Source organism: Arachis hypogaea, chromosome 4 (assembly GCF_003086295.3).
Source record: "Arachis hypogaea cultivar Tifrunner chromosome 4, arahy.Tifrunner.gnm2.J5K5, whole genome shotgun sequence".
Classification (NCBI taxonomy): domain Eukaryota; kingdom Viridiplantae; phylum Streptophyta; class Magnoliopsida; order Fabales; family Fabaceae; genus Arachis; species Arachis hypogaea.
The window spans coordinates 5,823,067-5,848,179 of record NC_092039.1 but is presented as its reverse complement, the minus strand read 5'-3'; the positions used below and the strand labels follow the sequence as shown (position 1 = coordinate 5,848,179).

At 33.1% G+C, this 25,113-nt stretch overlaps 3 protein-coding genes across 10 annotated transcripts; 2 read left to right on the top strand and 1 right to left on the bottom strand.

Moving 5' to 3' along the window:
* The first annotated feature begins 8,447 nt into the window (after positions 1–8,447).
* LOC112795993 (uncharacterized) lies at positions 8,448–12,664 on the top strand. 4 transcript variants are annotated; one of them, XM_025838227.3, is made up of 6 exons: positions 8,569–9,087; positions 9,479–9,521; positions 11,074–11,106; positions 11,529–11,705; positions 11,943–12,173; positions 12,325–12,664. In XM_025838227.3, exons 4-6 carry the CDS (start codon positions 11,535–11,537, stop codon positions 12,421–12,423), a joined length of 501 nt encoding a protein of 166 aa, XP_025694012.1. In that variant the 5' UTR covers positions 8,569–9,087; positions 9,479–9,521; positions 11,074–11,106; positions 11,529–11,534; the 3' UTR covers positions 12,424–12,664. The 4 variants fall into 4 exon arrangements, with proteins under 4 accessions (XP_025694011.1, XP_025694012.1, XP_025694013.1 ...); XM_072233904.1 differs by having other exon boundaries at positions 8,794–9,087; positions 9,479–9,588; XM_025838226.3 differs by lacking the exon at positions 11,074–11,106 and having other exon boundaries at positions 8,448–9,087.
* A 560-nt stretch (positions 12,665–13,224) lies between these two features.
* Positions 13,225–14,894, bottom strand: LOC112795992 (umecyanin). Its single transcript, XM_025838225.3, has 2 exons — positions 14,528–14,894; positions 13,225–13,758 (listed from the first exon to the last, which is right to left on the bottom strand). The coding sequence occupies exons 1-2, from the start codon at positions 14,703–14,705 to the stop codon at positions 13,391–13,393; spliced, it is 546 nt and encodes a 181-aa protein (XP_025694010.1). The 5' UTR covers positions 14,706–14,894; the 3' UTR covers positions 13,225–13,390.
* A 4,192-nt stretch (positions 14,895–19,086) lies between these two features.
* Positions 19,087–24,703, top strand: LOC112795989 (phosphatidate cytidylyltransferase 1-like). Of its 5 annotated transcripts, none has more exons than XM_072233902.1 (11): positions 19,099–19,330; positions 21,246–21,388; positions 21,593–21,785; positions 21,894–22,114; positions 22,640–22,796; positions 23,106–23,153; positions 23,247–23,333; positions 23,574–23,702; positions 23,810–23,866; positions 24,151–24,234; positions 24,321–24,703. In XM_072233902.1, exons 3-11 carry the CDS (start codon positions 21,741–21,743, stop codon positions 24,408–24,410), a joined length of 918 nt encoding a protein of 305 aa, XP_072090003.1. In that variant the 5' UTR covers positions 19,099–19,330; positions 21,246–21,388; positions 21,593–21,740; the 3' UTR covers positions 24,411–24,703. The 5 variants fall into 5 exon arrangements, with proteins under 5 accessions (XP_072090002.1, XP_072090003.1, XP_072090001.1 ...); XM_072233903.1 differs by having other exon boundaries at positions 19,126–19,330; positions 21,293–21,388; XM_072233901.1 differs by having other exon boundaries at positions 19,087–19,330; positions 21,293–21,388; positions 21,593–22,114.
* The last annotated feature ends 410 nt before the right edge of the window (positions 24,704–25,113 follow it).

Sequence of the window (25,113 nt, the reverse complement as noted above, 5' to 3'; positions counted from 1 at the left end):
ATGGGAGCAAAAGTACTATTTCTGTGGAAAATTGGAAGGCTCATACTGAGTATAATGGCTATAAAGAGACTGACTGTCAAATATCTTGGTTTTGGGAGGTATTAATGATACTGGTTTTCTGGAACTAACATGTCTTTACATCCTTTCTGCTCCACTCTCTCCTCTCCCTTTTTGTTAACTTTTTCTTTTGCGAATGTAATTTTACTTCCCCATTTTGAAGAACTTGGCGCAACAGTTGAGTTGTTTCCGAATGACCCACGGTTTTGGGTTCAAGCCATGAAATCAGCCACTGATACAATTATGAATTTATGATACAACTTCTTCTATTTTGTTAGCTAACTCTCTTCCTTTAGTCCTGATATCTTCAATTTTTTAGGTGCTACCTAACTCCCTCCTTGAATCTCTCAGATTAACATATACATTCTTCCGAAATTTCTAATGTTCAGCGCATGCTGAGAATACCTCTTTCTACACACTACTCTTTTACATAATAGCCCCTTACTGGTACCAGTTCTATAGTACATATCACACTCACACAGATGTCTCCCTTCAGTTCATTTGCCCCCAAAATACTATAATTTTAAAATATTTAACTTTAATCATAATTGGTGATGCTTTGTTTAAAGAAAAAAGAAAAAAAAGTACTTCTATAGTTTGGCCTCTGTACTTTTGTGAAGCCATATGCTAATGAGTTGCATTTTTTTCATATTCTTTCCAGTTTGAGATATACTGTATTATTATCTAATATTATAAATTTTTCTATTTGAATCATGAATTGCAGAAATACAATAAATCTAACATTATATTCCGTCCAAAAAAATTTGGCAGATTGTTGGTAGAATGCCAGCAGAACAAAGGAACATTCTTCTATTCTTTTGGACATCCGTGAAATATCTGCCAGTTGAAGGTTTCCGTGGTTTAGCTTCCCGTCTATACATTTACAGGTCTATGGAAACTGAAGACTACCTTCCTTCATCGCACACATGCTTTTACAGGCTGTGTTTCCCGCCATATTCATCCAAGGCTGTCATGCAAGATCGCCTTAGAATCATCACTCAAGAACACATCGGTTGCAGTTTCGGTACCTGGTGAGAATACATTTGCAATTTGGGGGCTACAAGTGGTTTTCGTTTTGACTGCACAGAGAAGTATCACTGCTCTGCTTTGCACAGTTATAGCATCATTGTTCCATCTATCTTTGAATTGGATAATGTGAGAAGGTTCTGTAGTTCTGTTTCTCGAATCAATTCAGGGTTGGAATGTCATTGCTGCTCTGTCAAATGTTTATATCGGGGTCTAGTCTCGAAAATAAAAACAGGATTAAAAAAGAAAATTTCATTATATTGGTGGTGATGGGGTCATTGGTCTGGTAAATAGGTGTTGGTCTTGGTTCATCTTCCCCGGTGACATGTAAGTTTGGACAAAATCATGTTCAAGGGGCAACTCTTCCTCCTTTTAATCTATTAGGAGTTTGAGAATTTCTAACATTCTCACTATTTAACCTATTTATGGGTTTATGCATTCTCGTCTACTCCAGCCAAGGCAACCCACAGGAGAGAAACTGCACTTGTTTCAGTGACAGAAAATCATTAGATGTCAAGGGATTAAATATGGGTTTACATTAGATTTTAGATATTCCTATATGGTTGGTATGAATACTTCTAGATGAAAAAGAAGAAAGAATGGAAATTCAGTTATTTTCTTCATACTTTTATGTAGCAGTTTATAATACTTGGGAGTTGGGAGTCTTTTGGCTTCTTTCTTCTAATTTATTTATTGGTAATTTTGCTAAATAGTTACATTCGGTTTTTCGCCAACTTTTCAAGAATGTTTAGTTGAGTAAACATGAGGTAAAACTTCTATGGATGGATGATTTTGACGTGCCTATGAAAATTTTTTACCCCTTATGATCGGCTTTTTTACCTAAATGCGCATCTAAAAAACATTAATTCCCAAAGTGCGCATGGCTGGAAATCTTTCTGTAAATGCGCATTGCCATTTTGTGGCCTCTGCCCGTGAAATGGAAATGAACTCCATTTCAATTAAGATGCCCACAAAATGGGCAATCCATGTCATGCCAACCACACACGAAATGGCTATCCCATTTCCATGAGTGCAGCAGCGAAATGGAAGGAGGAACTGTGGGCAGGCATCAGCGAAATGGGTGTACGGCTGAGTTCAGAATCCATGTCTCCTGTACTGCACACGAAATGTCACAAATTTGTGTGTACTGCACACGAATTGGGACAATGGCTAGGCAATAAAAACCCTTCGCCAGCAGAAGTAAAGCCACATTTCTCACTCTTACTTCTTCTACCATTCCTTTTTCTCCGAAAATTCCACTCTCACAGGAGCTACTTTCACTAATTTTTGGGTGTCATAATGGCATCTGAATATATTTATGTGGTCATATATCCCAACGGTGAAATTTCGTATACAGCTGAGGGAGTGACCTTTATGTGTGACGACCCACTTTGGATAATGATTTCCTCACAGTCGTGTCTGCAACAACTAAAAAATATGATTCTGATGAACACTGGGCTGATTGGAAAAAAGGAGATCAATACGCTCATTTACAGGATGCCCGTTGCTGTAGCAAGTTCGTTTACATATCAGAAAATGCATATTAAATCTGACCAGCACGTGTCGATGATGTTTTCATATCATCGTAGCATCGGAAGCATCTATTCGATGGAACTCTGCGTGAAGCTCCAAAATGTGGGGGGTAGCTCATCTAGTTCGAATAACATGGAGGAAATGCGAAATTCCGGTGCTGGTGAAGGCATTCCATTTTTGGACATAGGTAGGGGTCGTAGTCCGTCCTTTAATGCCTTCGTGGCCCCTGCCCAGAATACAGAAATACCTGACCGACGTCCCTTTCCCAATGTCCATGTTGCATATCCAGAAGGAATGGCTGACGGGTTGGCTGACTCATCTGAGGAAGACGAGATTGAGAATGATAGTAGAGAGGAAGCAGAGGTTGTTCCGGAAACCCAACCGGTTCAGGGCAAAAGGGTCATCCCAAGTGTTGTTGAACCGATCAATGTTGCAAGGGTCGGAGCTCTTTCCAGCAGCACCCCCAACCATTACCTGCACCTCAGTCTTGGTCCAATGAACTCGACAAATGCAGAGGACATACCCAGTAACTATGGTTTGACCGGTGAAATGGAGCTTGAGGTTGGCCTGAAATTCCTGACTAAGGATGCAGCAATGCTTGCTGTTAAGAACTACAACATCCGTCGAAGTGCAGAATTCAAAGTAGTTGAGTCAGATCATACTAGGTATGTTTGTCGATGCAAACTTTTTGGTGACCAATGTTCCTGGATGGTGATGGTTGCGAAGACGAGGGCGTCCAGATTTTGGGAAGTTCGAAAATACCAAGGGCCTCACACTTGTTTGGCGTCTGCGACTTCGCAAGATCATGCTCAACTGGATTTAAATGTCATATGCCAGCACATATTCTCCATGGTTCAAGCAGATGCAACCATTTGCATAAAAGTGTTGCAGGGGTCCGTGGAGTCGGCATACGGATACAAGGTGTCTTACAAAAAGGTTTGGCTAGCGAAGCAAAAGGCAATAGCGAGAATCTATGGAGACTGGGATAATTCTTATAACCAGCTACAGAGATACTTCAACGCGTTGCAAACTTTTGTTCCAGGTAAGCCTATCTATCGGATTGCATACTAGTTTTGTAATATTTTGCACGCTCTTACGAATTTGCAATTTCGTCATAGGGACAATTGTTGACCTACAAACCCGACCATACTACGTGGGCAACACCCTCGATCGTGAAAGTGTCATGTTTCATCAAGTATTCTGGTCATTCCCATCGTGTGTCGAGGCATTCAAGCACTGCAAACCTTTAGTTTCGGTTGATGGAACACACCTGTATGGTAAGTACACGGGTACCTTGTTGATGGGAATAGCACAGACGGAACTGAATAAGTGGCACGACCGCCGTATAGAAATCCCCATGTGGAGCACCAAGAAATTCCGCAGGCACCCTCGACAAAATACGTGCATCCCTGTACGGCATCCACAGAGACTACCAAATCTGAGTGTCATTTACAAAGAAATCTCAAATTTCATGGGACCAAACAAATTCATGCGAGAGTCATGCAACAGGAATAGTTACCTCATCCACTTTCAAATTGTCCAACCTAAGCCGGTGCCTTTGTAAGCGTTGCTCGGCGTAGTCATTCTTTCCTCTCTTGCCCGCCCACTTGCGAAAGAACACAATGATCTTATAACCACATTTAAAAAAATACGCAGAGGAAATAAGAACACAAAGCACAAATACAGAAAACATGCAAGAAATTATATTACATTGTAGCTAACGGAAACGTGTATGGGCTCGTCACGTCCGGTGCCCAGAAAGGAAGCCTGAAGTATATCCAAGACATCAACAGTGTATGACAACCAGACATTCCCTCGACGTTATAATCAGTCGCTAGGCACATGCCTCTATACAACCAACAGAGCACGACACTACCCCAACTATATGTACTAATGGCTTCATAGTTTGCCAGGAGAGGAAGATAACGTACGTGAACCGTGTTGTTCGCTTTGTCAGGAAGTAAAACGCCACCCAATAAGTACATAATGTAACAACGTGCATACCGTACGAGGGCCTCCTGGGGAGAGTCAAGAGGCATCCGTTGAAGTCTACTCCTGAGCCACTTCAGTTTTATGTTATACTTCGTGGTCCCAACATGTCCGTCAAGAACTTCTCCAAGGAGTTCCTCACACCATTGCCAAATATCCCTCTGGTGGAACTTACTCCATGACCTTAGAGTGCCGCTCACCGGTTCACCATCGATTGGTAACCCCACCTGCATGGCAACATCCTCCAAAGTGATAGTACACTCACCCCATGGGAGGTGGAATGTATGGGTCTCAGGACGCCATCTCTCCACAAGAGCGCTAATCATTGGGTTGTCGTACTCAAAACGCTTTATCAGAGACGCATAATAGAAGCCGGCTCTTCTTAGATACGGCTCCAGCATCTGCCTCCTAATCTCCATGCTCGGATCTGCTTCGTCTACAGAGAAAACATCAACCAGCGTGCCATGCGGAGTCAACACACGTGCCGGCTAAAATTGAAATAGATCAAAACACAATTATATAGTTTACAACAATTTCTTAAATTATTAACAAAATTTTTTTATTAATTTTAATTAAAAAAATAAACTCACCTAAACATGTAAATGAGCAGAAATGTGAAATTCATCCAACCTATTAAGGTTTTCTTCCACATTAATTCCACTTTCACTCATTTTTTTAATAATAAAATTACTACTCCACCTCTCTTTTTTTTCACCGAAGCAACAAATAAAAATCTCTCCTGCAACCAACTACTTCACTCCTCTTTTTTACCTTGGTCCCAGGGACGGATCTACCTTTAACTATGTGGGGGCAAGTGCTCCCATTGAATTTTTATGAAACTTCATGTAGAATATATAAAAATAATATATTGCCCCCACTCAAAAAATAAATTTGACCCCACTAATTTTTTTTTTTGTTGATTCACACACTTCTCACCGTATAGAAATGGAAAAAAAATACCAAATATAAATATTAATCAATAATAAATATATAAAAACACCAATAAAATACATCAATTCAATTTTAATAAATAAATTTATTATCATTAAAAGTTAATATACTGTAGCAATGTTAAAATAAAATTATTTTTTCTTCGTTAATTTAGTGCTTAACAAATTAAATAAATTAAATAAATATAATGAAGAGCCAAAATTTGACTCCATTAAATATTTTTTTATTATAAAATATTAAAAATTTATCCAAAAAAATATATTTAGTTTGCTTAATATTAATAAAAAGTTAATATCTAAATTATTTGAATATTTAAAAATAATTTTAGATTTTTTGTATGTTTATGTAAATAAATATTATTAAAGAATTTTTTTTATAAATTGCCTATATCAAAATTTGTAGCAAAATTTTAAAATCTAATCAATAAAAGACTAAAAAAAAGATTGAAAATAAAACAAAAAAAATGTTGTCTGAAATTAAATAGCTTTGTTTCTAAAATAAAAAAAATTTACATAGACCCGAAAGAATATTATTTTTTATTGATATTTTTTTTAAATTAGTTTTTAGGTTTTCAGTAACCACAACATTATTTGAAAAAATCTCTTCAGCTATAAATATTATAAAAAGTCGATTTCGTAATTATATGGGAGATGAATTTTTAAATAATTGTTTAATAACATATATAAAAAGAAAAATATTTGATTGTATTGACAATTGAAGAAAATATAAAACCTGTTTAACTTATTATTTTAGTGTTTAAATTTATTTGTTAGACAATTTAAAAATTAATTATATTTTACCATAATAAAATATAATTATAAAAATTATTATCATATTATATATGCATTGCTCCCACTAACAAATTTTTCTGGATCCGTCACTGCTTGGTCCCCTCCCTTCCCTTCACCTCCTTTTATATCCTTCACCCTCACAACACAATAATAAAATTGCCTCACTTTCACCCAATGCATGCTCGTACGGGAACTGCAACACTGAGAGTTGCTGCTTTGACTGCCCCCCCCCCCATTTCGTGCCTGCCACACTTGAAGAGGCCATTTCGTGTGTGCCTCCCATGAAATGCCCAACTCGTGGATGACATATGCGAGTTGGCCCATTTCGTGTGTGCCATCCGTGAACTTGCCCATTTCGTGTTTGCCATGGGTGTAGTGGTGCATTTCGTGGACACCATGTGTGACATGCTCCATTTCGTTCCTGCCACAAATGAAATGGTTGATGTTAGTGCCCAGAACCCATTTCGTGGACACCCTCTTTGAAATGTAGCCCATTTCCATTTCGTGGGTGATCCTAACGAGTTGGCAGTGCGCATTTTCAGCCATGCGCATTTTGGGAATTAAAGTTATTTCCATGCGTATTTACGTAAAAAAGCCCTTTATGATCACTTAACTAAGGAAAATGTTACTTGTATAACAAAATTCAGTCTTTGGTCAGCTTTTAATATTATCTAATTATTTTTTAATTAATATTTTTTAGAATATACATTTATAATTAAGATTAATTTAAATTTTAAAAACAAAAATTTTTTTAACTTCTTATCCACTTCATAGTTAGTTATTATTTTTTTCTTTTACGTTTTTTCTCTCTGTGTAATACGGTTTTCTTTTTTTCTTCTATTCTGCTACAATATTTTAATTTATATCTGCAGAAGAAAAAGAATTAAAAGTCAGTACATTTTGAATAAAATTAATCCCTTACTTATTGTACCATTGATAAAATGCAGGATCTGTTTTATGATTTTCTAGTGATGAATGGTCGAATATAATTATATATACAAACTAATAGTTTCTTTTTCAATTGTAACAAATCTAAAATTATTAAGTTATACAGAAAATGTTTTTAAAACATATCCAAAATCATAAATCTAAAATTTAAATTTAAACATTAAAAAACAATTGTAACACATCTAAAATTAATAAGTTATATAGAAAATATTCTTGAAACACTTCCAAAATCCAGAAATTGCACATGCAAAAATAATTTAACATTGCAATATATATGAAAATCTCTTCAAACCATTTTATTCGATTTTTTATTTTAAAAAATAAAAAATTTATACAGAATAATAAAAAAAATAATGGTGTCAGAGACCCATCCAAACCTTAAGTAAGTTTTCGGCGTGGACGAACGGCGACGTTGATGCGGACGAACAGCGACGAGTAGGAGGAAGACGGCGACGAGGAGGAGGAAGGCGGCGACGAAGATGAGTGTTAACGGAGGGGAATGTGGCGTTGTGAATAAGCACCGAGAACGAAAAAAGCAGCGTCGAAGATGAGCGTGGAAGAGAAAGGTAGCGCGGACGGCGGATGATGACTTCTCGATTTGGGCCTCTGAGTTTTCCATGTGCGCCTCTGGTTTTCGATGAACGTGACTTTTCTGTTTCTTTGAGTGTTTTGTACGGATTTGGTTAATAATTAAATGGTTTAAGATTTATTTTATAATTTTAAAATCAAAATTTTAAATTTAAATTTAAATAATTTGATTTTTAGATATGTAATTAAATTATAATATATTAATAATTAAATATATTAAATCTGAAATTAAAATTTAAAATTTAAATTTAAATTTTATTTAGTTTGTATTTTAAATGCGTATTTAATTTAAAAAAAAACACTAAATTTATTCATAATTTTTAGATGTGTTTATTTTAATTTTTTTTAAATTATTATAATAAAAGATTAAATATTATACATTTTTAAAATTTTAAAAAATACCCAGTTGAATTGCTTAACTAATCATGCTCTTAAAGGTAGATCTATTTCTGCTTTAAAAACTGTGATCAAAATAGTAGTGCTTAGTTAAATATTCAAATCCATTATGCATGTTTAACCAAATTGATTCTTTTGTTTAATATCCTCTTGCTGCACTTAATTTGTGGAAGTTCAGCGTCTTTGATTTAGAAAAGTCCTTTCTTTCACCCAATGACACACGAAATTATTATATAGATCGGTGTATTCTAATATGACTATAAAAGTGTCAGCATGACTGTATTTGAAAAGAAGACTGAGATTAAAAGAGAAACCTGTGTCTAAGAGTGGATAAAAAATTCCAAATTTTGAATTTTAAACCAAATTTAAATCAAATCATTAAAAAAGAATTAATTTTAAATAAAAAAAATCTAAACCAAATTATATTTATTTTATAATTTGATTGAAAAATCCATTTTTTTTTTGTGACTATTGGAAAATCCATTTAAATAGTTTTAAATTTGGATTCAGATCCAAATTAAGATTCAAATCTCAAAAAAACCCTAATTCTGAATTTCTGGTTCCTCTTCTCCTTCGCCTGGGCAGTCTCCGCCGCACCCGGCTCCGGAGCAAGCAACTGGCACCGGTACCCTATTGTCTCATTCAACGTTGAACGGGCCTCACTTCTGTTTCTCTTTCTTCTGCCTTTGGTCTTCTTCGCCGTCGTCTTCACCGTCGCCGATCGCCGTCACAGGTGTGGGCTTCCGGTTCTTTTGCTTTCCATTCGCCTCTGCTCGTGCTTCTTGCCTCTGGGTCACAGCCTCATACGGTTAGTACCACCCATTTCTCCTTCTTCTTACTATAAATGCCTTTCCCGTTCACAACTATAAAGTTGCAGTTCCAACAAAGTGAGTTCACTGAGTTGTGTTGGTTTTCTAAAATATTCTTTTTGTGTGTGAAATACTTTCTTTACCTGTCTAAATTTTCGGATTCTACTTTCATTCATTTTCAAGAGGGTTGGACAGTCAGTTCACCCTTGAGTGAATTTGAGATCACCATGTTTGTTTTTTTTTATAAAAATCATAGGTGGCTATGAATCTTGGAACAGGCAGAAAAGAACATGCCACAATGATGCTTCTGAATCTAACTTTTCCTGAAGTTTAAAATTGATATGCTAAATATTTAGTTATTTACTGATGCAAATTTTTTAATGCTCACAGGGATTGCTCAGCAGGGTTGGGATCCTCTTCGGGTGCTGCTGAGGTAGATATCTCTGGTTATCCTTCTGTTCTGTTCATCATTATTTGAGTAATGAAGCAGCTATTAATTGGTAATATTGTGATGTGATTGCTTGCTTCTACTCTTTGTTGTTAGTTTCAAGATTTAATAGTGGTTCTTAATGTATATTATTTACTCTAAGTAGCACCATTATGGCCTGGTATCAATACCAAGAATCTTGCTATATACTTTATAGATGGGAAGCTAATGATATTTTATATTGAATTCTGTATTTTTGGCTTGCATTTCCATGAACATGAGTGGTATTGGTCTTCCAACATAATATCTCTTTGGCTTTATAAATTAGCCATGATTTGTGAGTCTTTACATTGAGATCATAAAATGTCATAGGCAATCATACATGGCATATATACTGCAAATGTATAATGTTATTCCTATGGTGATCCCCCTAAACAGTCCCTTTTGATAGCAAATGTATAATGTATAATGTTATCCCTAAACGGTCCCTTTTGATAGCAAAATCCACTTAGAACCTATAATAGTCTTATTGCTTGGGAACTTAACTAAATCTCATGTCTTACATCTATAACAGTCTTATTGCTTGAAATTAGCAATTATGTAACATAAATAGTAGTGGGGGACAGATTCATATCTGGTGTGGTGTTTTCAGTTGAAGTAGGAGTTGTGAATATAAAAGTCTGCAGTTTACTTGAAAATTTACCAAATAGCACTTCAAATGGTGACTTAAATTCTAAAGCATAACTGGCTATAACAAAACTACTCTAACTATTGATTTGTGATTTAGAAAGCTTCCTTCTTGATGTGCTACATTCTTCTCTGATTAAATATGGATAGTGACATTGTTTTTTCTGTATGCTTTTAGATTTTAGAATACTTTAATGTGATTTTTTTCTATCAAAAGGGAATGAATTGCTTCCACCAATCCTACCCTTCATAGTTTGAACATTGTTTGCTTGTGTGAAAATTTACTAAGTTATTGCAAAATTGCTGAAATTGTTGCTGGAACTGGGCTGTTTTGATGAGAAACTGGGCTGGGATGTTTTACTTTTATGTGGTTGCTAATTTGTGCCGTCCGATGATGTTTTCGGAGAGATCCAACGGCTGTTGGGTGTCTTGGTTAAGATGGGTGGAAAAGAATGTGGAGGCAGTTAATTCTGTTGACCTTATTTCTTGTACTTTAGGACTATGATTCTTCGATTTTACGAATTTCATTTATAAGTATTTCTCTAATATCAGAGTTAATAGCTAGTTGGGATTTTAGCTATTTCCTTCAGAGTTTGATCCCTTTTGGCTTGAATTTTACGCTCAGGAATTTATATTTCTAGAGAAGCTTTGCATCGATCCAAGAAAATAGTCACTTTCTTTTATTAGTTGTGGATATTTTGGGAAAATATTGTAAATATCAATTAGTAAGTATGCCAAATTTTTCTTCGAACCTAGTAGCCAGTTTGTAAAACAGAATTAATTTTGCAGAGGTTATTAACTATTATGCTTTTCGTTAGCCCTGGTTATTTGTAACACTTTTTTTTTTTATTTGTTTTATGTTTTCACTTAGCAAACGGATTCAAGAAGGCAGGGTATTAGAGAGGTGGGGTCCACGTACAAGTGGCTTTATGATTTGTGTGATGATAGTAGAATGGAGCAAAACTAGCTTACTAACTAGATTGGCTCTTGACTTGAATGGCTAGCAAAATTTTTTAGTATTTTTTGCTTAGACTGTTTAAGTTTATGTGAAATAGCCTCATAATCCATGTACATATATCTCTTTGCAAATATAATGTTATTTTCATAAAATGCAAGACACTAAGTTAGTACAATCAGTTGTTTGTCTCTCTTTGGGCAGTGTATAGTTTATGAATCGTGCTGAAATCATTCTTAATATGAAGTTTTAATTTCATAATCTTTGGGCCGTGTTTTCTTTGCGAGATATATGAACATGGATTAGTTTGTGTTAATTTTAGCATGTTTGGCACCAAATTTTGAGTTATGTACACCTTGCTTTATATGCAGAGCAAGATGACTGAAAACAGTAATATTGAAGCAGCAGGGATGTCCGCTAGCACTCAACCATCTTCTCCACCGTCAGGTGTTCGTAAGAATCGGTCAGCTGTCTGGGATCATTTTGATGTAGAGAATGCTATCGAGAAGATGAAGTTGCAAGATTTTCTCTCGGCAAATTGTGGTAGAGTATGTCTAACCACTGACACTTGGACTTCAATTCAAAATTTTACTTATATGAGTTTGACAGCACACTTTGTTGATTTGGATTGGAAATTACATAAAAAAAAAAACTTAATTTTTGTCAAATATTTTTTAACGGATTTTTGAAATGTATTGTCAAATATTTTTTTTTCCGGTTCTTGGATTACAAGAGGCACTTAGGATTACTACTATCGAACTTTCTTTGTTATCTTATTGACTCAGGAACAAAAGTCATCCGGTAAAGATGTACACGGGACTGCTTCTAAAAGTAATGCATCTGCAAAAGGTTCGGCCCCACCACTGCCATCATCATCATCGTCAAAAGCTGGGACTTCCACTGCAGCTTCTGGACCTGTGAGTGAAGAAGAAATCAGAGCTGTGTTAAAGCAAAAGACTCGAGTGACCACACAGCATCTTGTAGCTAAATTTAAGGCAAGACTAAGATGTAAAGAGGTAAGCTCTGCTTCTGCTAATATGCCTTTACCCTCGTTTTAAACTGATATATTTGCTTGATTATTCCTATAATACATCTGTGAAGTTATATTGGACTGTTGGTATTCTCCCCGGTTCAGTTTTTGAAGGTTTCTGCCTCTTCTATGTGCAGGATAAGTATGCATTTGCAGAGATCCTGAAAAGAATATCTAAAATACAGAGAAATCCAACTTCAAATAGACCCAGTTATGTTATCCTGAGAGATAAGTGAAAATCAACTGCCCCACCTATTGAATGTGGTTGATGATGTAGCATTCAGACGGAAAAAATGGATCCAGTTCTGTTGTCCTGAGAGATGGCTGTAAATCTATTAGCCCAATAATTGGCTGCGACTGATGATGCAGCTTGATATAGAAAACAAAAGAACAGTTGATACTTAATATGCCTTGTAAATTCTTCACTTTTTGGACATCATTATGATTGGTTTTCTATCAATTAAGTTTTTTCTAATCTATTTTTGGTCATAACACAAGCACACGCACCATTCACTGTCACACGCTGCACAAGGGTTCTCTCCAGGCACTGCTACGAAGTTTTAAAAAAATAATAAATCAGAAAACAATTTTTTTTTTATTAGAATTGCCTCCATACCCATTTACCAGGTTTCCATTCTTCTCTTCATATGAAGTTGAAGAAGCAGGTGAATTTGCTTGCAAAATAGGGACAAAGAAAAAATCAGAAATTATTTACTCACTGGACTGCCTTATTCTGCTATATAATTCCATTGGGTTTTCGAATCCGAACTCTGCATTCTTTAGGTTTAGGAGTATTAGCGCCAAAATAACAACGGATATATAATTCCCTTTCTCCTCACACCAACTTTTAATTGGTCAACAGTTTAAAATTTTTTATGTTGCAAATGTATCAAAGTTAAATTCATTATAAAATGAGAAAAGCATTTGTATTTTTTTTACATAATATTTACTATTTCAAACAATATGCAACTAACAAAAGTAGAACAAACAGAATCAGCGGACTTAGTAAAATTCACAAATTAGAGAACACACAGAAATTCTGTAAAGCACAGGTAACCAATTTAATCATTCATACAACAATAATATGTTCCTTTTTTTAAAAAAAATAGATACATAAGAGGAAAGATCTGAAAATATTCTGTATTATTGTTCTCCTCTCATACATGTAAATATATGTGCTTGCTTGTACCATGCATGAAGAAGCTAAGCAAGGAGCATGGTGACAAAGAACATAAGCACAAGCGCAAGAATCGTTCCATGACAATAATGATAAGAGAGAGAATAAGCAGAAGAAGGGGTAGAGGGTGCAACAGCCTCAACTATTTTGGTGACTGGGGGTGCATTATCATGATGATCATGATCCTTGGGAAGAATGTGAAGGTGTAGCTTAAGACCAGTCTTGCAGTTTTGAGGGTCTGTGCTGGCGAAGTACCTGATCCCTTCCCTCTCAAGTGGTACGGTATGGAGTCCCTCGTTGTACATCTTGATAGGGTTCCTCACATCACATGCTTCATATTCTTCTCTGCTTTCCACCTCAGCTATTAGTCCCTGCGCCACTGAGTATGTGAACCCTGCCCATTTTGGCACGTGCCACGTACCCCACCAAAAATTTAACCATATTAATGTATTCAATTAAGACTAGTCATTTTTATAAGTATAAGATCATTTTTAAGTTTTTCTCATTCTTTCTCATATAAGTTAAAAGACACAAAGTAGAGGTCCCAGTGTCTCCAGGTCCCAAGCCATATGACAAACGAATAGGAAGCTTCGAACAGATTGAGAATCATCAAAACCATAATGAAAAAGAACAAAATCAAGGGCAATACCCACACGTAATAATACAAAAGAGATTTTTAAACAAGCAAGTTAAAGTATCACATTTTTTCTCAGTTATTTTTTTTCCTTAGAAGAGTTGTTTAGATACTTAGACATTAAAAGAGGTGTCTATGAACATCCAAACAAATCTAACAATGGAAAATTTTTATGTCATGTTTTAACTTTTAATATGCTTTTTTTTTAACAAATAAGGGACTAACATATATATGAGAAATTATACAGATTATAAATATTTTATTATTAGAGAGAGTGTGAGGTCGAGTTATCCATGGTATATAAACTCAACAAATATTTAATGATAAAAATTTATATCCATACAGTTATATTCGAAGATAGTTAGATAATTTAATTTATTTAATTAAATTATTATTTAATATCTCTTAACTATCAACTTCATATAAAATAAGTACACATGAGTATTCATCGTATTTAATAGTGTTAAATAAGAAAGCAAGAAAAATAATGTAAAGAAAATGGAAGAAGAAGAAATAGATAGAAGCTTACAGATTTGGTCTCCGACCCTAAAGACCCTGTGATTAGACCATGAAAGGAGGTCAGAATCGGGATCCCAGCCACGATCACCACCAACGACATGGTGCAGCTCCGCTACCACGCGCCATTTGCTGGTTGCAACCACAACAAAAGCGAGAAGAAGAAGAGCACCAGACATTCCCCGACTCATTTTCCGTCGAGCGAAGGGGAGAAAGTGAAGAGTATATATATATTTATATAGATGTGATGAGTTTAATTTGCGCGTAGCTGAAGATAGAAGAATGGTAGTTACGAAATGTAGTGAGGAAAATGCTGATGGATGGTACCTTCACTTCACATGATCACACGCTCACACTCAATAATCGTCTATATTGAGTATATTCCCTCCCACGCTCTCTTTGCTATTATATATGCCTATCTTCCATTTCTCTTTTATTTATTTATTTATTTATTTACTATCATCATCATTGTTATTGTGGAAAATTATATTTTTATTATTTTTTAGTACATTATTAAGTGTACTTTTTTACTGTATAATTTTTTTTCCTCATTGCACACAACGTATATAATAATAAGGAGGCCACTCAGATAAAGACGCTTAAAATATTTTTTTTAAAGATATTTTCATGTTATGTTTTAATTGGTTTCTGTATAATTTATTTGGTGTTTCTTATCACATATTATTAAATTCCTCAAAATATTTTTTTTCTAAAAACAATAAAAAACATTTAATTTGGACTAAAACAAAAAAGGTAATAGATTAACTATTAGATTTTTTTTAAAAGATTATTTACATAAAAAGATATATCACATTCATCAATATATATATATATATATATATATATATATATATATATATATATATATATATGCTCAAGCTTCTTAAAATTTTTATAAATAAAAAAACAATTAATTTATATTCGTACAATATATAAAATAATTACTATATTATTATTATATTATAAATTAAGATTCACTAATTTAATTTTTTTATTTATAAGCATTAAAAATAAATAAATTTTTTATAATTAAATGTAGTGTAAAAAAAATATATAATATTAATTAGTTCTTAAAAAATTCTAAAAAAATAGTTTCTTTCATTTTAGTAAAATAACTATTTATTAAAGTAGATAAATGAATTATTTTTTTCTCATATATAGTTTTTTTAAGACATAAAAGTAATTAATTAGGACATTGGTTAAGATAATTAAAGTCACTATTTCATTAAATTTTTAATTTAAAAAAAAATCCTAGTTAATTTTGGTATAGAAATTTCGAATTTGAAAACATTAATAAAAATGATGTTGAATTTTGATTTATTTGATTCTCATTTAAATTAATCACTACATAAGTTAAAGTTATATTTTGAAGTTAGATTCGAGCTTTAATTTGATTTTTTAAGTATTTAGTTGAAAAAAATAAGGTAAAAAAAAATTTCGATTGCCACGTCAAATAGTCGCTAGAATGTATAATGTAGCAGTCGTTAGTCCATCTCAACATGTCGTTAACGATTTTGTGAGACAGTGACAAAAATAAGATTAGGAACCAATGTGAGTCATAACTATTAAGTTGGGAGACTAAATTGAGTAAATCGAAATTTTTGAAATTAGATTGAAACATAGTTGTTAGAACCAAACCAGTGATCGAACCGGTCAAACTACTGGTTCACTGGTTTATTGGTTCAACCGATAAATCACTGGTTGAACCGATAAAATCGGTCTCACCTAAATATAAAATATAAAATAGTTAAAAACTTAAAATTAAAATTTGAAATACATATCTTCACTAACATTTTATGAAGAATCAAGTCTCAACTTCTAAAAATAACTAATATAAAAAAGGAAAAATTATTCTAAAGGACTATTAAGAAGATTTAATTATTAAAAAGGACTTTTAATACCAAAATTAGTAAGAAGGACCAAATCTTTTTATAAGGAGATAAATATATCCTTAATTATTTTTTATAATCTTTAATATATGTTGTTTGATTCTCAACGTTATATACATATGTATGAATATTCACTTGAGATTAATTAATTAATTAATTAAAAAAAATTACTCTAAAAGATCGTTAGGAATATTTAATTATTAAAATATTAAATTTTAACTATTTATTTATTTTTTTATAATTTTTATATTAACAATTTTTATTTTTTCTAAAATTTTAATCATTTTTATTATTTATTTATTTTTTACTCTTATGATCTTTTGTCTTTTTTTTCGTTAGCTAAAGATCACAAAAATAAAAAAATAAATAAGTAATTAATAAAAAAAATCAAATAATAAATGTCTACCATTCAATTATTAGCAAGAGTATGAATGAATATTCAAATATCTTAATATTTTTTTGTTAATTTTGTCCGAAATTGTTTCATGTATGTATACATTATTGTTGTGCACAGTGCACCTATATATAAACATGTTTAATATGTGCAAGATTCACCTGAAACAAAAATTGGAGCACTACTGCCTCTAAGATTACATTGTTTAATATTCACCCTTAAGGCTTGTTTGGGTGAGCTTTTAAGAAAAGATCTTTTTTTGAGTTATATTTTTTTAAAAGATCTTATAGAGAAGTAAAAGTAATTTTTTGTTTGGATATCTCATATAAAAAGGTCTTTTTATCTATCAATTATGTTTAGGTATAACAATATAAAAGTACTTTTTTGTTTATTTATTACATGAAAAACATCTTTTTTTAAGGAAAAAAGATCTTTTAAAAAAAGATGTAAATTACAGCTTCTCAAAAAAGATCTTTTTTTTTTATTTTACTAGTGCTTTTACTTTTACTACTAAAAATTTGCCAAACGCATTAAAAAATAAAAAAGATCTTTTTTTTACAAAATAATGACGCCCAAACATGCACTAAATGGCTCTTAGATGGCTTGTTCACTCAGCTTGCCATATTTTGGGGTACTACACTATTGACAAAACTGTTGAAGAAGGATTGACCCAATAAGAGTATCCTACTACTTGTTGAGAGTTTCAAATGCCTCTTCACTATCCACACTACACCAAAGGGGACTATAAAATCATGGAGGAGTGGAAGGTGGATTTACTTCTTCAGCAGTATGGGCTAAGCTTCAAGGGCACCTTTCATGACAAGAGGACTTTTTATAAAAAGATTTATCTCTTTGTTATAAAAAGATTTGGTTGTCTTCTTAAATATTATAAAAAAATTTGGTCCTTCTTACTAATTTTTGTATTAAAGGTCCTTTTTAATAATTAAATCTCTCTAACGGTCCTTCAGAATAATTTTTCCTATAAAAAAACCATAAAATTTTCATACTACAATAGTATCTTATTTTGACACAATAAAAAAAATAATTAATTCACGAATCTTATCATCTAACTATAATATCAGTAGATTTTAACACTAACATCAAAACAAACAACCTTAATCACAATACTAGCAATAAAATAAATCAAGTAAATTAATAAATTTTTAGTGAAATTTATATTTATATTAATAATAGTATATAATTAAAATATAATTAATTTTAAAAATAGAAAAAACAAAAATTAAATTAAATTAGATATTTATGTATGCTATATAATTAGTATTTGTCAAATATAACACTTAGAAGTGTAATGGTTAAGTGGCAAGTAGAGGTTGTTTTTGCTTCAAGGTTCTTGCTTCGAGACCTTGTGAAAACATTTTAAATTTTTTTTCAAGCATATCAGTTTGGTTAAACCGGTTTGCACAGATTCTTAATGGTTCACACCGATTTATTCCTTAAACAGTCCAAGGAGTAAACCGATCTAATCCGGTTCACTAGTTTTCTGGTCGAACCAGTCGATCCAGTTCGGTTTTTACAACTATGTATTGAAATACGAACAACATTTCAGAGACCAATAAGTATTATCTCTTCGTCGACAATTAAGGTTCTCTTCCATTGTTGTGGAGGAGACTGGACATATGTTGCATAGCACAAGCAACCGAATCAGGATACATGGAGGTGTTAGCTTTTTTCTTCTCTACTTTGTCTTGTTTTTTGATATTCGTGAGACAAAATGAAATTGTCTCATAAATTTTCCGCTGCTTAATGCAAACAGATTTAGACCGCAAATTCATTTCAAAAGGGTTAATTCATTAAGCTAAAAAAAAAAGTCATAAATTTAACTCCTCCCTTCTCTAAGCCTTTTATATACCTTCAAAGAGTCAAATATTTTTTCTTAATATAATGAAAAAACACATTTTAAATAATAATGTAATATATATTATAAAAAAATATTAAAGATCATGATAATTTATTTATTTGTTATCATAAATTAATTATTAATATTTAAAAATATAGACTAAAATATATTTTTAGATTATTAAACTAAAAAAATTAAGTTAATAATTAAAAATAATTAACAAAAGTAATATTATAATAATTTTTAATATTTTTATATATTATATAATAAAAAATAATAAATATAATCTAATTTACCATCAAATATAAAAATATTAATTTTTATGTTTATATTATTTATGTCTTATTCTAATATTTTATCTTATTCTGTTATTACAACCAAATAAAGCATAATAAATTGCATAAGAATGATTTAATTTGATTAAAAGGAGTCTCAAATAATTTGATGTTGGTGGTGTTGATGAGTTTGACAACAAAGAAATTCTGGTCTACACTTTCTCGTTAACAAAAAAGCTTCACCGTTTTTGCGTGCTTTCGTCTATATTCTCTGATTCTCTTCTCTTCTCTTCTCTTCTCTTCTCTTATTACCCCTCCCTCCCTCCTCTATTATTCTTCACTCTTCACATTCTCTTCTTCTTCTTCTTCTCTCTCATAGCGTCTTCTTCAACCCAACCAGGTTCCATGCTTTTTAACTTCTCACTTTAACACTCACTATCTCGCTATTACTTATCTTCCATTTTTATCTTTTTCTTTATTTACACTTTGTTTTTCCTTTTTGGATTGTTGATTTTTCAAGTGTGTGCTTTTGTTATTATTTTCGAGTCTGGTATAGGTTTAACTGTAATGAACTGTTTCTGATTTTGAATCTGGTTTTTTCTTTCATGCTTCACCAAGCACCTTTAGTCTTCGAGATTCGTCACTCACAAAGCTTTGAGTTTATTGTAAATGATTTTATTGTATAAATAAGGAAAAAATAAGAAATTTTAGTTGTGCATTATTTATTTGTATTTTTGTCTGTGGTATAGATGTGTGATATAACTGGAAAATGTTTTGCATCATGGAGCAGTTGAGGGATGAATGGGATACGGAAATTTCAAAGTCAGCGACTTTATGGAAGTTCAAGCGTGTGGGGATGGAGTATTGGTAATGCAGGAGTGGTTTTGTGGTGAATAGGTCTTATCATTTGAATGGATAGAGGAGTTTCTGATTAGGGATCAGTACTCAGTAGTTCGTGAAAGTGTAGCATTCCTCCAAATTAGGAAGTTATATAGATGCACATGAAGTCAACATAGGTGGGTCGGGGATTTGGTTTCAATTTCTGAATTTATGTTATGCAAATGTGAATATGCGATGGATATCATACATTGACGAACAGTATCTGGGTGATAGCTGTATTCATGTACTTGTACTACAATACTAGTATCTTCAATTGAGTCTCCATTTTTGAATTCAGATTCAGTCATCAACCATGCACATTAATCAATTTAACAGATGATGTCTATTGAAGTAGGATTAAGTCTCCTAGGTTTCTCACACGAGACAAGCCTTTGACTCCATTAAACTGATTTCTCATGGAGCTTTGATCAGATTGAGTTGCCTTTTTGGATTGCTTGTGATCAAAACTATGGAGGGAAAATGTTCTGCAAAATGGATTATCAAGGAGCATCATTCCTAAAAGGTATAAGTTGGCGATAGGGTGGTTTTGGGGTTGTGGGGTGACGAGAGCTTGTTTAGAGCGTAGTGCAAGAGGGATTTACTTTTGATATCCATAAGAATTCAAATAGAGTCCTTTTAGGGTAGGCTGGCTGCAAAGGCAGTGTGAAATCTCTAAAGGCTAAAAGCCTTCCATGGCTCATCAGTATAGGTAGTTCCCCGTATAGGTTTCTCCATATTGGCAGACATTCCTTGGCCGAGGGTCATCCCTGACACCCAGCATCTCCCAATGGCTAACCTCTCCCCTCCTATATGACTATTAGGGCCTCTAGTGATGCCCTATTTAACCATTCTAATACATGATTAACTTTTTGTGTAGCATCTCTGAGCTTTTGTGAATGAAATAAAAAAGTGTTAAATTGAGTTTTCTGTGGTTGATGACACCTTTTGTATCTCTCTCTCTATATATAAAAAAAGGCATATCAGGCATTTTGTATTAAATTCTGTTTTATAGTCCACTAAGTTAGGGAAGTTGTATCAGATATCTAGTTGATAAGAAGGGATGACTGATCATGATTATAAACTTCTTTTAGGTGAAATTCAATATTTCACACCAAATAAAGTGGCTAAATTAATGGGAAATAATCAAGTTCCTTGGCAGATTCTGTAGGTGTACTATGGAGAAGAAGTACATGATAATGATAGTGACAACAAGAGAGTTGATGTAATAAGTAAATAGCAAATGAGATCAAATACCAAAATATTTAAGGCTCTTTTGCAGAATTTAATTTCGTTCAACGGGAATCACCGATTCAGTTCACTTGAATTTTCTTTTACCCCCTGATATTTTGTTAGGTGATAGGACATAGTGTGATAAGCGTATTAAGTTGTATGCTTTATATGTATAGAGAAGTATATTTTATGCATTTACTTTGCAGGTGTCATCTTCTAGCTACACGTGATTTTCACATTGTCTTCCAATCAGGTGAAATCTTATTGAAGAGCTATGCAGAATGATACTAGTACCAGTGCCCCGTCATCTACTGGTGCCAAGATTAGGCACCGAAAACGCTCAACCGAGGTTATTTGTTTAAACCTTGATTTCTCACTGTAAACCATATTTTGCATAAAATATTGGAGAGTGAAAAATTGTCAAGATACTAATTGAAAAAAACCAAATGATTGGAAGCAATATCTGACTTCTTTTCAATCCCAGTGGTATCTATCTGGGCAAATTTTTCTCTGCTATTTGAGGTGATTTGGTTTTCATTGTCTTTAATCTCAGGCTGTTCCAGAAGTTACCAAAGCAAATGGAGGCCAGTTGCTTGTTGATGACAAAAGCAAATAGAAGTCCATGTCAATCCGTGCATACTCATCCTTTTGGATGATTGGTGGATTTGCATTAATCATCTGTGAATATTAATAAAGCACTCATGCATAGCCAAGTTTACTATGTCTTCTTGTTTGCAGCATCTAAGGTAGATCCTCTGCATCTAAAGTACTTCAGTTTTGCTGGTCGTGTTATTGCATTAGCTTTAATGCATAAGGTGCAAGTGGGTATTGTTTTTGACCGTTTGTTTTTCAAGCAATTGGCTGGAAAGTCTGTTACTTTAGAAGATATACAGGCGGCAGATCCTTACTTGTACAGTAGCTGCAAGCAAATATTGGAGATGGATGCTGATTTCATTGATTCAGATGCTTTAGGACTGACGTTTGTGAGAGAGGTGGATGAATTAGGACACAGGAAAGTGGTTGAACTTTGCTCTGGTGGGAAAAACCTTGTAGTGAATAGTAAGAACAGGGAGAAGTATGTTTCTCTTCTCATTAAAAATTATTTGCCTACTTTCCAGAGATAAGGGAACTGGCTATATAATGTAATTTTCTTTGATTATGCAGTTCGTAAAACAAATAGGCTTGCAAGGCTGTCGAGCTTCCATGCAAATTCATAGTTACATGAACAAAGTAAAATTGAGATGGGCAAATTATGTTAATATAGTCATATCCATACCTATCATTTTTGCTGTATGAATAAATTCCTATCCTTAGTGCCTTTCTCATAGGTTAAATATATGCCCGTTAACTTATCTTCGGTTCATTGTTGAGTATATTCTTTTTCTTTGTGAAGTTGTAGGTTAAGGTGATTTTTATATGTTGACCTATATCGTTGATATAATTGTTTCATTCATGTATTTAGTGTTCCTATGCCACCCGTTACTTTAATTCAAATAAAATGTCCTTGCTACCATTAGTCTCTTTTGGCTTCAAGACTTACGCACATGGTTTGACAATTGAGTTGATTAATGCTATTTTTATGCTTGAACTTACTATACAGGTTTCTTCTTCCTGCAACACTTATCGTCATTAATGACATTGCTGCTTATATTTTTGGTTTCTTCTTTGGAAGAACTCCTTTGATCAAGTTATCTCCAAAGAAAACTTGGGAGGGGTTTATTGGGGCTTCAATTTCAACTATCATCTCTGCATTTCTGGTGAGCAAAAATTCAGGGTTTCCTTTTATAAAAAAAAAAAAGAAGGGGGGGATGTTGAAGATGCAACCATTGGAGTGGTTTGGGTGGGGGCTGGGGCCATTGCCAATCAACCAGAATCTTTAAGGATGCTTTGTGTTCCTGTGTCATTAAATGACCCAACATCCTGAATAAACTCTCTGCTCTTGGAAAACTTGATTAGTTTTTTGGTGAAATTCTTCGCAGTTACATGCTTTCTGAAGTGTTATTATAAATCAATAAAGCTGTGTGCTGAATTGAATGTTAATATGATTGTATAAAACTCTCTTGTAGCTTGCTAACGTCATGGGTCGATCTAAGTGGCTAACATGTCCAAGGAAGGTACCTCTTGCCTACCTTAACTAATTGATATATTGTGAAGTTTTATTTGACAACTGATTTACTTATGTTCATGTTGCTGGGAATAACATGCAGGACTTGACAACTGGTTGGCTTGATTGTGATCCTGGCCCACTGTTTAAGCCAGAACCTTACTCCTTATCGGGATGGATTCCACACTGGGTAAGCACTTAACATTCGGCTGAATTCATAATCCTTAAACTCACTCCGCAATATTTTGACCAGTTGATGCAGGTTTCATTCTTCTAAGATCAAGTCACAATTAAAGAATGCATGTTGTGGGATTCGAAAATAAAACATTCAGCTTATAAAATATGACAATACTGTAATCATGAAGTGCCAATCCAGATTCCTATAATATATGACATTATAACGAGTGACATTCTATCTTTTAATATGCAGTTTCCTTGGCAAGAGATAACAATCCTGCCAGTTCAAGGGCATGCTCTATGTCTTGGTTTGTTTGCTTCGATTATTGCACCTTTTGGAGGCTTCTTTGCAAGTGGCTTCAAAAGGGCTTTTAAAATAAAGGTATCCTCTCTTTAGTTCTGCTTTTATGATATACAAATGAGCAAATGAATATCATCCATCTAGGTCAAAGGTATGAACAGATTAGCTGAATTTTCCACGTTTTGCAGGACTTTGGTGACAGTATTCCGGGACACGGGGGAATTACTGATAGAATGGACTGCCAGGTAGACTCTTATTTATCACAAATTGCTAATATTTTTACAACTTTTAGAATTATATAGAATATCATACATCCAAAATCATGGTTTCTCGTGCTCGGATACACCGTTAACACCACCAAAAAGACAAAAAAAAAGAAGAAGAAGAAAGGTGTGTCTTTGATGATAAATGGAGATAGTAGTAGTCATATTTGTTTTCCAATCTAAGAGTATACCCTCCTTTGAATTGTAAGTATAATATTATATAGTTGTGAATTATTGACAAATTTATTTATTTATCCTTGGTGCAGATGGTAATGGCCGTGTTTGCCTATATATATCATCAGTCATTTGTTGTGCCGCAAAATTTATCAGTTGAAATGATCCTGGATCAGGTACTCTGTTGATGTTATTTTGTATTTTACTTTGTATGTCAATTAATGAATATATTGAGAAATGGTTTAACCATGGTTTATTCCAGATATTCATGAACCTATCATTCGATGAACAACAAGCTCTATACAGGAGGCTGGGGGAAATATTGCAACAAGGGTTTCAAAGCCATTCTTAGTTCCAATGCCAAAGGTGTAATTTGTTCTCTCTTATTGCAAAGTTTATTTAGAAGCGGAAATGGAAAAAGATACTTTGTACATTTTGTATTCTACCATTTGAGTGAAAAAAGAATCAAAGGATTCAGGAAGCTATCAAGATGTGTATATATATATATCTTGACCGTTGATGTTTCATTCCCAATTTCCTGAATATTATTTACTCAGGTTTTTGCCTACACATTTATCTGTAAATGAGAGGCTGTATTTGTATAAATTCCTTGAGATCATTTAGCATGTTTCAATTACCTAAAAATTCTCATTTGCAACATTGTTTTCAAAGCGGCAACCAACATAGCTATATCTATCCGTTTACAGCATTGTTGTCTCTGGGATTTAATGATCAGAAATTCAACACAAAGTAGATTAATACCTACATATTTTAAATTTTTCATATGGAATAATCTTGGTTATACCCGATTATGCTTAGTATATTAATAGGCAATAGTGTACCTATAAATTCACTTTTATAAATTAAAATGTGAACTAATAATATAAATTTAATCGAAATGATCAGCTATCTACATTTAAACTAAGTGAAGAGTTCAAGTATTGAAAATAATATTCTTTTAATAGATTATGAGCTTGTTTATATGTTAAGTTGTTAAAAAAAATTTAATAATTTTTTATTGTTTAATATGTTTAGCAAAATTTTAGTAATAAAAA